Source organism: Perca fluviatilis, chromosome 17 (assembly GCF_010015445.1).
Source record: "Perca fluviatilis chromosome 17, GENO_Pfluv_1.0, whole genome shotgun sequence".
Classification (NCBI taxonomy): Eukaryota; Metazoa; Chordata; class Actinopteri; order Perciformes; family Percidae; genus Perca; species Perca fluviatilis.
In genome coordinates, this window is record NC_053128.1 from 23,880,924 (window position 1) to 23,892,509 (window position 11,586).

At 39.8% G+C, this 11,586-nt stretch overlaps 2 protein-coding genes across 2 annotated transcripts; one reads left to right on the plus strand and one right to left on the minus strand.

Annotated features, from left to right (window-relative positions):
- Positions 1-2,669: 2,669 nt before the first annotated feature.
- Positions 2,670-6,906, minus strand: psmd5 (proteasome 26S subunit, non-ATPase 5). The gene is made up of 10 exons (XM_039780803.1): positions 6,700-6,906; positions 5,745-5,889; positions 5,540-5,653; positions 5,330-5,458; positions 4,938-5,047; positions 4,630-4,772; positions 4,306-4,497; positions 4,111-4,220; positions 3,872-4,012; positions 2,670-3,679 (listed from the first exon to the last, which is right to left on the minus strand). Exons 1-10 carry the CDS (start codon positions 6,870-6,872, stop codon positions 3,422-3,424), a joined length of 1,515 nt encoding a protein of 504 aa, XP_039636737.1. The 5' UTR covers positions 6,873-6,906; the 3' UTR covers positions 2,670-3,421.
- A 1,074-nt stretch (positions 6,907-7,980) lies between these two features.
- On the plus strand, positions 7,981-9,063 carry LOC120545057 (putative UDP-GlcNAc:betaGal beta-1,3-N-acetylglucosaminyltransferase LOC100288842). Its single transcript, XM_039779038.1, has one exon. The coding sequence runs from the start codon at positions 7,981-7,983 to the stop codon at positions 9,061-9,063; it is 1,083 nt and encodes a 360-aa protein (XP_039634972.1).
- Positions 9,064-11,586: the final 2,523 nt, after the last annotated feature.

Below are 11,586 nucleotides of genomic sequence, written 5' to 3' on the forward strand. Positions count from 1 at the left end.
TGCGTAAGCAGCCTAAATATATACATTAACTGACCACTTCTCTGAACTGAAACCGTCATAATCATACCATTCAAGGATTAGGCTACTAATCATTTGCACAAATTAACAGTTGTACTTTTTGCCTTAAAAGTAAGCAGAAGATAATGTTATTCAGGAAATTTACCATGAAGATCTATTTTCTCTAACACTAGAATATGATGCATAAATATCTCTTTCACCATGTTCCTCCCTCTCTCTCATGGGCTAAAATATAAATTTCCTAAGTCATATTAACTTCCACTGCTCGCTTTTAATGCAAAGTGTACAACTGTTCGTTTTTGCAAATGACAGTGACTCATTGAATGGTTTCCATTAAGAGCAGTAGTTCATAAATGTATATTTTTAGACTATCATTCAGTCGGTCCGCTATTATCTGCCACGCTTTTTCTTGCATTTATTTAATTTTTTACAGAGGCTGAGTTTCCTTCTCTACATATTATATGCTTTTGCTTCCTCGTATATATGGATATAGAAAAGAAAGACACTGAAGAAATTGGACTCTAAAATCTAGAAACTATAAAAATAATTAAGTGATAAATTCCATGCACACTGTAAACATGAATGGAACAGAGTGATATTCATCAGTTTCCCCCCAGCAAAATATAAGGTCAAAAACCATTGGGGTGTCCTCTCCCTGTTGTCACATGAATGTACAGTAGCCTAGGTTACATCATTATATAGTTACTGGTCCAGTGAACTAAGACTATAATTTGGGAGGATTGTACAATTAGGATATGTTCTTAAAATTGTACAATCCTCCCTAATTGTAGTCCCAGTTTACTGGACAACACAAATTGTGTGCTAAGAATGCCAAATACAATGCACATGGAAGCGGAACAAAAAAATGAATCAACTAAAATAATTCAAGGTGCACTATAGAAACACACTTGTACAGCATTGTATGTATTGCCCTTAGTAACAGACTTCATTTAAAACACATATGACAACTGAATCAGCCTTTTCTAATTATCTCAACAACTGCCATAATATATTCATCAAACTTCTAACAATATGAACAGCAGTCTGCATACAGCAATATAACAGTAACAATGACTGTCACATGAATAATTAAAAAAAAATAATGATCCCAACTTTAAATAATTACAGTACTTAAATGAACAGCAATATGCACCTGTTGTATTTTAATCCAGGCTGATAACAATAGGGTGAAACCACTGCTGAGTGAACAGAAAAGGCTCCAGGATGAATAAATCCTGCCTGTTAGCCTGGTCAGGAGCAGGCTAGCTGTACAGAATAAATCTCCATGGTAACTTAGGTGTCTCTGCTTTTGTGAAACCGAGTCAAGGCTAAATTCATCCAGGATAACTGGGAAATCTCGGCTTAATCCCTTATCTTGGTTTTGTGAAATAGCCCACTGGAGACTGAAGGCGGGACACATTCAGAAACCCATATCTCACTCAAAACAACATGGATGTTTTTTTTCCAAAGTTTGTATGCGTGTGGAAGCACAAGAGACACAAAATAACACCCCAAATCCCAGAAAAAGTTATTTTCTTTCATAATATGGGCACTTCAAAGATTTTTTTGGGGCTTTTATTTTGACAGGACAGCTTGGACATGAAAGGGGAGAGGGAATGACATGCAGCAAACCGAACCCACGGCCGCTGGGTCGAAGACTGAGACTCTGTATATGGGCACATGCTCTACCAGGTAAGCTACCCAAGCGCCCAAATGCACTGTAAATGCTACACTCTCATTTAAAACGACCACATTCAGGGTTTTAATTGAGCCCAGTGAGGCACTTCAGTACTGATAATTTACCTTTTACTTAAGGTTTATAAGTTACTTGTAATGGAGTATTCTCAGGGTGGTATTACCACTTTTATTCAAAGGATCGGAGTACTTCTTCCATAAAGAATCAATAATCTGAAACTGGGTTTTGAGCTTTTGCCTGACATCTGATAGTGTCTGACGGAGGCAGAGCTGAACTGCTGTCCTCTAGTGGAGATGACAAAGAACACCACTTAAATCTCCAATTCAATCAAACCCAAAGATGGCCAACTATCTACCTACTAAATCTTCGTATTACTAACTTTTTTTATTTTTATTTATTATACAGGCAAGTTAAAAGTAAGTTACAATATAAACGGGCCTGACTCAGTTTAAAAACTTTATAGTTTATTCCATGAAAACATCAAATAAATCACCTCACGTGTTGGATTAACATCTGAAAATGATAAAGGCTACTAAGAACTATAAAAGTTTGATCATATCATCTTAGATGATTTGCCTTTATGAAATGTAACTATTCAAGTTAAACATACTAAACGTGTGTTCATTCTCTATGGTTTGGGAGAATCAAACCTGTGAAAATACTCCCTGATCTATTAATGCTTCCCAAATTATGCTGATGAAAATGTTTTTCAATATTGTCACAAGATATAAAATTGTGGCAGACGTGAAACTATTTAAGTGGCATTCAAAAAAACGATTTACGCCTCTTAATCTCTTAAATCATAAACCTAACAGTGATTTTATTTGGTGCCAAAAAATGTAATTGCAGTTTTAAAAAACGTTCAAGGTCTGTTTGAAATTCCAAGTATCACATTTCTGGGTGTGTCACTGTGCTACAACCCTTGTGCAAAATATGAAAATTAAAAGCAAACACATCTGTCAGACTGCTTCCTCTTTAATACAAAAAAACATTCCATTCAGTAAAGAAAATATTTTGACACAAAACATTTTAAATCAAGAGCAGGTGTCTGATTTGAAAGGTAGTGTATAGTTGATGTGAATTTGTACAAGTGCCTGGATGGTACATTTTTTACATCTTATAAAACTTTAATTACACCAGTATCCATGATCTTATAATGGCAACTTTGCTTGTGCAATTATAGCACCAGGTTTGATACAGTTGTGAGTAGCTTTTCAGCACACATTCATTGTGGAAGTTTATATTGTATTTTAGTATCATGTGTTATACTGTGGTGTCTATTTTTATTAATTCATTGCCAGTAGGTTAGTATTGTACTGACATGAGCTGAATGTATTCCCCTTTGTGGACAATAACAATTTCTATCTATGCGTGTTGCAATGAGGGGTTTCCAACTGTGAAAGGGATTTTGCTATAATCTGCATAATTAGGATAACTTACTCAGTTAAACCATCCTTTACCAGTTTGTTTCTTGATGCAGTTGAGATGTATACTGTGGAACGTTTAGCATTGTCATTTTTTTGTTGAGAAAACTTGGAAGTTTTCATCAACTGAGCACCATGCTCTAATTTGTTAGAACCATTTATGTATTTATCAGAGAATGAGTTTATTATGGCAGAGTATATGTTAACCCACGGTTAGATTATTGAAGCTCTTACCCATTAATTAAGAAATTAGAAACCAATAAAGTGTATTTGTGTGTTTGACTCAGTCTGCTCCTTCTGTGCTGACTGAGTTCACAGCTGTAACATAGTAGGGTCCCTCTCGGAGATAAGTCTTCAGACGGATGTAGTGCTGGCTGCCCAGTATCTCTGCTGCTGTTGATGAACCCACAAGTGACCCCACAAGTTCAAACTTAGCATCTTTGGCCTCTTTTGTCTGACCCGCTGAACGATCCAAAACGAACTCCATGAAACTGGGAGTGCTGATCATTAACTTCTGACCCCACAGCTGAGTGGCAATGGCCTGAAAAACACACACAGATATCCACTGATGAAGAGAAATACTACTGGAGCAATGTTGACGGCATTATGCTTTTGTGTAATCATACAAAATACAAGACACAATCTTTCAATAGCTGCTGTTCTTTTACAGGTTATCAAAAGGTCAGTAACACAGGGAGGAAATGATGGTAGTTATTAACAGCTGAACACTCACAGTGAATATCCGCAGAGCCCCACAATGCAGCTCTGGGAACGGCTGAGTGCTGATGTTGCGGATCATGTCCATTGGTTGGTTAGACAAAAGGTGGAACCAGGACTCTGTCAGGGCCAATAGGTCTTCTGTCTGCTGCTCTGGCTGCAATGAGGCATTATAGATTCATAAAATTATTATTTCTTCTGAAAATGGCCTTTAATTACATAAAAAGTACCTTATATACATGTGCACACACATACCTGTAGAGTGAGAAGATCCGCTATGGCGTCCAAGCTGCGCACTCTGAGCTCTGTAGCTCCAGAACTAGCAAGCTGGCTCATTCTTAACAGCACAGCCTTGAATTTTTCTCCTGAAGACACACAGACAATCAGACACACAGACCCCAAGACATCAGCTGTAATTACAATAATTAATAACAAAAATAACAAGCTAACCTGTTTTCTGAAGAACCTGCTTCCCCTCCACAGTAGATCCGAGTATTCCCAAAGTGTCCAGAGCCACACCAATCATTGCAGGGTCCGGGTCCAGAACCATCTCAAACACCTTGTTCTGGAAGGCTGGATATGTTTCACAAACCTGCTGAGGGCTGTCCATAATGGCCAGGTTTCCAAAGAACTTCACCAATCCTATAGGAGTAAAATTCTCACTGTAAAGGACTGAATAATGCAGAACTGAATTGTTGTATTAAATAAGAGGAATATGCCACATAATCATAACATTTCTGCATTTTCTTTGAGCAGTTTTCTAAAGAGACTCACCAGGAAGGTAGAGGGAGGAGAAAGGGTCAGTCTCTGCTCCTCTGATCATGTTGGAGATCTTGTCCATTATACCCTGCTGGGCCAAATACTGCCGGCCATGCTGACTGTGGGCTAGAGTGGTCACCATCTCAATGGCTGTGGCCCTGGAGAAAAAGACAACAGATACACATTTACAGAATGATAGAAGAGCAAAGAAGAGCATTAAAAAGGAAGGATTGTGAAAGCAGTCCAAATCACAATTCTTAATTTGCAGTAACTACATTATCATTTTCAACAACTTCTCAGTTTACATCTCTGTCTCTTATTACCTGATCAACACATCATCCCCTGTCAGTTCTCCAAGCAGCTGAGAAATTAAGCTGCTGTTGGCACAGTAACCGAAAGAAATGGGCGATACGGACGAGATTTCCACCACCAGCTGCAAGCAGCAAGAAAAGTCTTTATTATTAGGAAATGAATATGAGAGGTGTTTTATGTGTGTATATTAAGATGCATTCCAGACCAACTTTAATACAACTAAATCCTTGTACCCACATTATGGCAGGATATCTTGTTATGATTAGTCATCTTTTCCACTGATTCCAGTAAAATAAATGTACTTAAAATTTAGATTAAAAACAACTGTATGTCACACAAAAAAAGTTGCCACTTTTGCATTATCAGCCACAGTGAACCCAAAGTGACACACTGTTGAACGTACCTCATATATTCTGTATCTGACAATGTCACTTATAGCCATCACATCCTTTATAACTTTCAGCAGGTCGCTCTGGAACAATTTGTCTAAGCCAGGCTTGGAGTGGCTCAGTTTAGACAGGGACTGGATGGCCTAAGAAATGAAACAATTACTGCACCAACTGCAGATTCATTAAAATCTCAATGCAGGATATTTCAGTGCTTCAGTAATCACCTGCTTTGCCACGGCCAACTTCTCTTCTCCGATGGAGTGGATCACTGCTGCGAGAATGCCATTGTTGTTGAGGATTTCAGTGGCAGCGTCGGGGTGCTCCACCATTCTACCAATCTGACAGAGAAAAACATAGAAACTTGGCAAGGTCAGTGGCTTAAAAGGCAATTGTACTGTATAGGTGTGTGTGAGTGTGCGAGCGCGCTACCTGCGTCAAGGCCAGTATCTTAACAGTTTCATTAGGATGAGTCAGACCCCCCTGCAGCTCCACTCTGTAGTTCTGGGCCAGTGACACAGGACTTAGGGCCATTAAGATGCGTTCAAGGATGGCCACACACAGCTCAACCTGCTCCCTGTGAACACAGCTCACATTAGAAACGTTATGGCGGCAACTCTCCCAATTCTTTTCTCAGTTAATAACTCAGAGCCCACGCTGACATATACAAATTGCACTAAAGCCCACAGTAATTCTATCATAGAAGACCAAGAGGAAAACCAGTAAATATTCAAATGTGAGTTGTAACCGCTGTATGCTGGCATATTTGCTTAAAAATTATGTAAACAATCAATTAGCAAAACTGTTATGAAAAAGTGAAAAAGGAAAACACTCTGAGAATCGGGACAGTGTTGACAATGCCAATGTTTTATTGGTTGGCTCTTAACTCCAGCACACAAAAGTCATCAAATTAAACAATGACTGTGTAGTTTAAGTGCTAATTTTCAGCTCTTTCATCTCCATATTGGACGAAAAGTGTAGCAGCTCAGTCTTTCTGCATAATACTGTCAAAAATGTATTTGGGGGGGGCTGTGTGTAAAAAGGGCAACGACTTATGCTGCCATACAGATATGAACACCCCAAAAATACATTTAATATGAAAGTCCGTAATGTAATTTTCATTTTAAACCCAATAACACAGGGTTCTACAACGGAAAACGTCACTGTCCACATCTGTATATTCTTGGTAGCATTGTAGCCAGTTAGCTTGGTAACAACTAGCACCGGGAAAAAGCAGCCTTGTTTTCAAGCTAGCCATCTTACTTAACCTACCGGTATCAACTTAATGTTCAAATAACTGTTAATTACACTTATAATAAATGCTAAGAGCTGACTGACTCAGCAGTTTGCTAAACAGTGTGAATTAGACGCACTGTGCTAAACCAACCTGTCATTTGAGTGTAACAGAGAGAATATCACATTGAAACGCTGTCCGCTCACTGAGTCTCTCAAAGCGCTGAGAGGTAACGACAATAAAGCAGTTTTTAAACTCTGCAGCTCTTCAATTGGATCTTCAACACCGGAGATTTCTTCCAGTAAACTCTCAATGGAAGCCGCCATGACTTCGTTTGTAAATACAATACCGAGAAATGAAACCGCCTACTTTCTTCTTCTTCTTCTTCATAATTGATGGGGTTCAAATTCAACTACAGGCGCATTACCGCCACCTCCTGGACTGTGTGGGAGGCTCCATTTGATTTTAGAAAGTCTTGTTTTCGGATATTTTTTCAACCTGTCCACTTCAGTCTAATACAAATTATGGTAAATAATACAATTTCTAAACACCCACCACTTCATACATTTTATTTCCGCTTTTATTTTTATTTCCTGCCCCTCTTCTGCAGGAAGGCAACTTTTGCTTTAGGCTACACATATGATCAAGTTTAACCAAGGCAAGCAATTCTCTACAACTTTGGCTTTTTATATTCAACCTAATGTATGACCAATTTTACCAAGCAACACATTATCTAAACCTTATAAATCCAATGTAGAGGAAACACATTTCAAGTATGTCCATTAAAGGTTGCTGAAGTATTTTATTGTTTGTTGATGTTGTTTTTGGTTCCAACAGAGATGTCTTCTTTAACATTTTCTGCAGTGAGTTATGAACCTTTGCAAGCTCTCAGAATGAGAAGCCTTAATACTATCCACACAGTTTTGCTTATGTATGTGTATGTTTGATGCCTTTTTATGTGCAGCTTTTGACACTGACTGGGTGTTTTCACATTGAGCACATCTGCTGATAGGGGGACATTTTCTTTTTTCTCTCCTTAAAACAGACACACGTAACACATGTACGTATGCACTTAAAACATGTCGGGAGGGGATCCTTGTGGTATGAGATTAAACCTTCCTTCTCTGTATCATTAATGATGTATGCATGATGCAGGACACACTCCTCTTGATGAAGCATGTGACTGCATTGGGGTGCAGGGTTACATGCTCCTAGAGTTTCATGAAAGTGGAAACCCTGTCTGTCAGCTAGTATTGTTGAACTGACTGCAGCAGAAGGTCCTCTGGTCACAGACAGCCAATACACAGAGAAAAAACAAGGCTGTTAAGGCAGGTGTCATGCAGGTACAGTGTTAATTATTTGCAGCTTATGAATTATAATGTAAGTTTGATTGGCTACAATTATGATGATTCATACTCTATCTTTTACTGTCTCATGCTCCAGTGCTCTCCATGCAAACTGCGTACCCACCAGTGGTGTTTCCTCCTCTTCAACGTCCTCCTCTTCCATGCCCTGCTGTTTGGGGCAGACTTTGTCGAGGAGTACCTCCTGCAGCCCACACCTGGGGTCTACACTGATGGCTTGGTTGTTGATGTAAGAGAGAAAGCAAGGAAACTAGACCTGAGCAACGTCAGGGAGAATGTGTCCCTGGCCTACCCCATCACAAACCCTGATGCCTGCAGAAACTCTAACCTCTTCCTCCTTACTCTCGTCTTCAGCTCCACAGCTAATATCACCCAAAGAGATGCAGTCAGGAGGACATGGGCTAACCAAACGCTCATCCAAGGCTTCCCAATGCGGATACTGTTCTTCTTAGGATCAACAGAGACTTCCGCTGCACAAAAGGCCCTCATGATAGAGTCTGACCTCCATGGGGACATGGTCCAGGGTCATGCTGTGTCTGACTCGTCCCTCCGTGGCCCAACAGAAAGGACAGTGCTGGCGCTGCGCTGGGTGATTGCCTTCTGTCCCGTGGCAAGATTTGTTCTGCTGACTAAGGACTCTGTGTTTATCAACCTTCCTGCAATCGGAGGCTACCTACTCGGGCTGCACAGGCACCCTGAGGACCTTTATTTAGGTAGGGTGATCCAGAGAGACTCCCCTGACAGGGACCCCAACAGTCCTGGTTTCTTACCCCCAGCACTCTACCCTGACAAGTACCTGCCTGAATACTGTGAAGGGACGGCTTATGTTATATCCCAGGATGTGGTCCGAAAAGTGTATGTTGCCTCTGCAGCAGTTCGTGCACCTGTGCCAGCTGATGTTTTTGTGGGCCTTTGTGCTCAGAAGGCTGGTGTGGCACCAACCCACAGTAGCAGGTTCTCAGGAGAGAAACATATCCGCTACAACGCCTGCTGTTACCGCTATCAATTCAGCTCAGCAGGAATGGAAAGCCATGAACTAGATATAGTGTGGGCAGACCTGGGACAGAAGGGTGAACAATGCTCACTGTTAAAGACCTACTATGGCCTGGTGACCTGCAAAGCCCTGACGTACCTGGATAAACTGTCCTTCTAGCAACTCCAAGAGCCAAGCTGAATCGCACAGTAATTTATAAGAGTATGTGTGATTAGTTAATGCCTGTGCTTGGTGAAAGGGAGACTGACAGGAAGTGGGGGTTAAAAGAAAAAAAACAAGAGTGTGTAAATAAGTGTGTTGTCCTTGTGTAGCCTACCTGTGTGCCAGTGTTTGCATTTTGCCTGTCCGTATTGTCTTCATACGATGGCTAAGATCACTAAAATGAGTAAAGGATCAACCAGACACTGTAATATATTCCACATTACCAGATTTATGTAAATAAAATTGCAGTGCAAATGTTACTCCTAAAAGCACAATCGAGGAATAATTATTTTTTTCTTTCTTTCTTTGATTGATTTTTGCATCAGATTGTCTCATTAAATCAAATCCAGTTGTCATGTTTATTTCCATGTTATTAGTCATGCCTGTGCTTTTCCTACTTTGACCTCAGAGGACTAAAGGTGTTGTCTTGCCCTTTTTACTCATGCAGTAACAAGCAGGTGAGTCAGGGAGATGTCAGTGAAGCGCAGTCTGTATACTGTAATCAGGCAAAATCATTTGTTGTGGAGACTCTTTAGAAGAATTACAATAATATGTATGTACAAAACCAATTCTGGCATCTAGGTCATTTTTAAAAGACATCTGTACTTCAAACTTTCCCCTGGCAAATAAATTATTTAATTTAATAAATGAAGAAAAAAGGGATTTACCATAGGAATCTGTATCTGTTACATTTGTCAATAAAATATCACAGAATCAAGATAATCTGAAGATATGGTCCCACTTCTTTAGGTAAACAATGTTCTGTTTATAAGGAATATTTAATTTGTTGTAGTTTTTTTTATATATTTGATAATGGTATTTGACACATCAATTGAAACATCTACAACTGTGTCACATATGTATACCTCTGTGAAGATTTAGCCTGAGGAAAACTCACAGAAATACTTTGCTCATTTTCACCTATACAATATTGATGGACTAATGGTAAAAATCAGTCAATACACATGAAATATTTACCAGAATCAACATAAATGTTTTCAGCATTTTCAGTATTAACATAAACATGTGCCACCCTTTTTTCTAGAATGGAAATTAAACAATTATCTTTATTGTTTTAGCCTGACTGAAAAGTGTGATCATTGGTACTTCAGGAATTGAGTCTGTCTCACTTCCATTTTAGATTTCCAGCATGTTATGTCCTTTAAATGCTGCTCAGACTACTGCTGCTCTCCCTAAATTCCCCTTAAGGAAAGTTTGGCCTCTATCCCACTACTGCGAGCTGACCAAACAAAAATGTTTGGGTGTTCTACGAACCTTTCTCTTCTGTTTTCCTGCCAGTGGTTCACACTGTTACTCTCTACTCCACCTTGGCCAGGTTCCATTGTGTCTGCAAAGCTTTCCCTGGCTGCCTGTCTCACCTCATCAGGCCAAGGTATTCAAAGAATAACATCTCAGCATGTCTATAATCATTCTGGCTGGCGACCAGTCATAGCAACAATTTGTCTGGCATACCATCAGTGTGAACCGGGATCGCTCTCCAGGATTAATCTGGATTAGTTAGCATCAACACCTTCCATTCATGGCCTCAGCACCACATGATCCCTGGCCTCACATCTCTACCTGGGTGCTCTGTCTGCCTGTTCTTAAACAACTGGCCCCATCCTGCTTTAGTTTTAGGCCGTTGACATTTGAATGGTCACTACCATCCCATTTGTGCCACGAGTTTCTGTGAAGCATCCAAATGGCAACAAGTGTTAACTGGATACTCTGTTGGAGAGAATATCTTTCAGGCATGCTGGTGGCAGACTGCTAATAGTGAATAGAAACCTTTGAGGAAGCATCTTAATACTTACAGTAAGGGAATAGTTATACACTTATTCGCTTTCTTGCCAAGAGTTTGTCGGGAAGATCGATACTATTCTCATATCTGTCCGCTCAATATAAAGCTACAGCCAGAAGATGGTTAGCTTATTTTAGCATATGGGAGCAGGGGGAAACAGCTCGGCTTGTGGCTGCCCAATCTGGGCTTCAGCTTTGAAACAATTAAACAAACAAGACATAAGGTGTTAATTTGTTATCTTTATAGGTGCTGGATTTTTTTAACCTTCTGATAGAGTCAGGCCAGCTGTTTCCCCCTGCTCCCAGTTTTTATGCTAAGCTAAGCTAATTGTATCCTGGCCCCAGCTTAGTTAACCGTCTGATATGAAAGTGGTACCTCATTGTCTTGCCTTGTCTAACTCGTGGCAAGAAAGTGGCTAAGTGTATTTCCAAAAACGTCAAACTATTCCTTAAAAAGTTGAAGAGTTGTTAGTCCATCCTAGCTGTAGTCCATAAGGTCCATAGCAGGGTCTAACTCGTGGCCTTATGTCCACACAAAAACATACTTTACTTAAGACCAAAACTGTTGGAACTGTGGAATTGAAAAAAGTTGCCAAAACATTTGTGAGTGCAGGTATTCTTTACACAAAGTCATCAACAGAACCTACTGGCTCAAAAACTCAATCGAGGTCTAGAAGGACT

What these genes read in the sequence shown, in the direction of transcription:
- psmd5 (XM_039780803.1), bottom strand. Translation starts at nt 6,872, where the DNA reads ATGGCGGCTTCCATTGAGAGTTTACTGGAAGAAATCTCCGGTGTTGAA. An exon ending in TCAGATACAGAATATATGAG is followed by an intron (nt 5,048 to 5,329) that starts GTACGTTCAACA and finishes TGCTGCTTGCAG; the next exon opens with CTGGTGGTGGAAATCTCGTC. An exon ending in CGGATCTTCTCACTCTACAG is followed by an intron (nt 4,013 to 4,110) that starts GTATGTGTGTGC and finishes GCCTCATTGCAG; the next exon opens with CCAGAGCAGCAGACAGAAGA.
- LOC120545057 (XM_039779038.1), top strand. Translation starts at nt 7,981, where the DNA reads ATGCTCCAGTGCTCTCCATGCAAACTGCGTACCCACCAGTGGTGTTTC.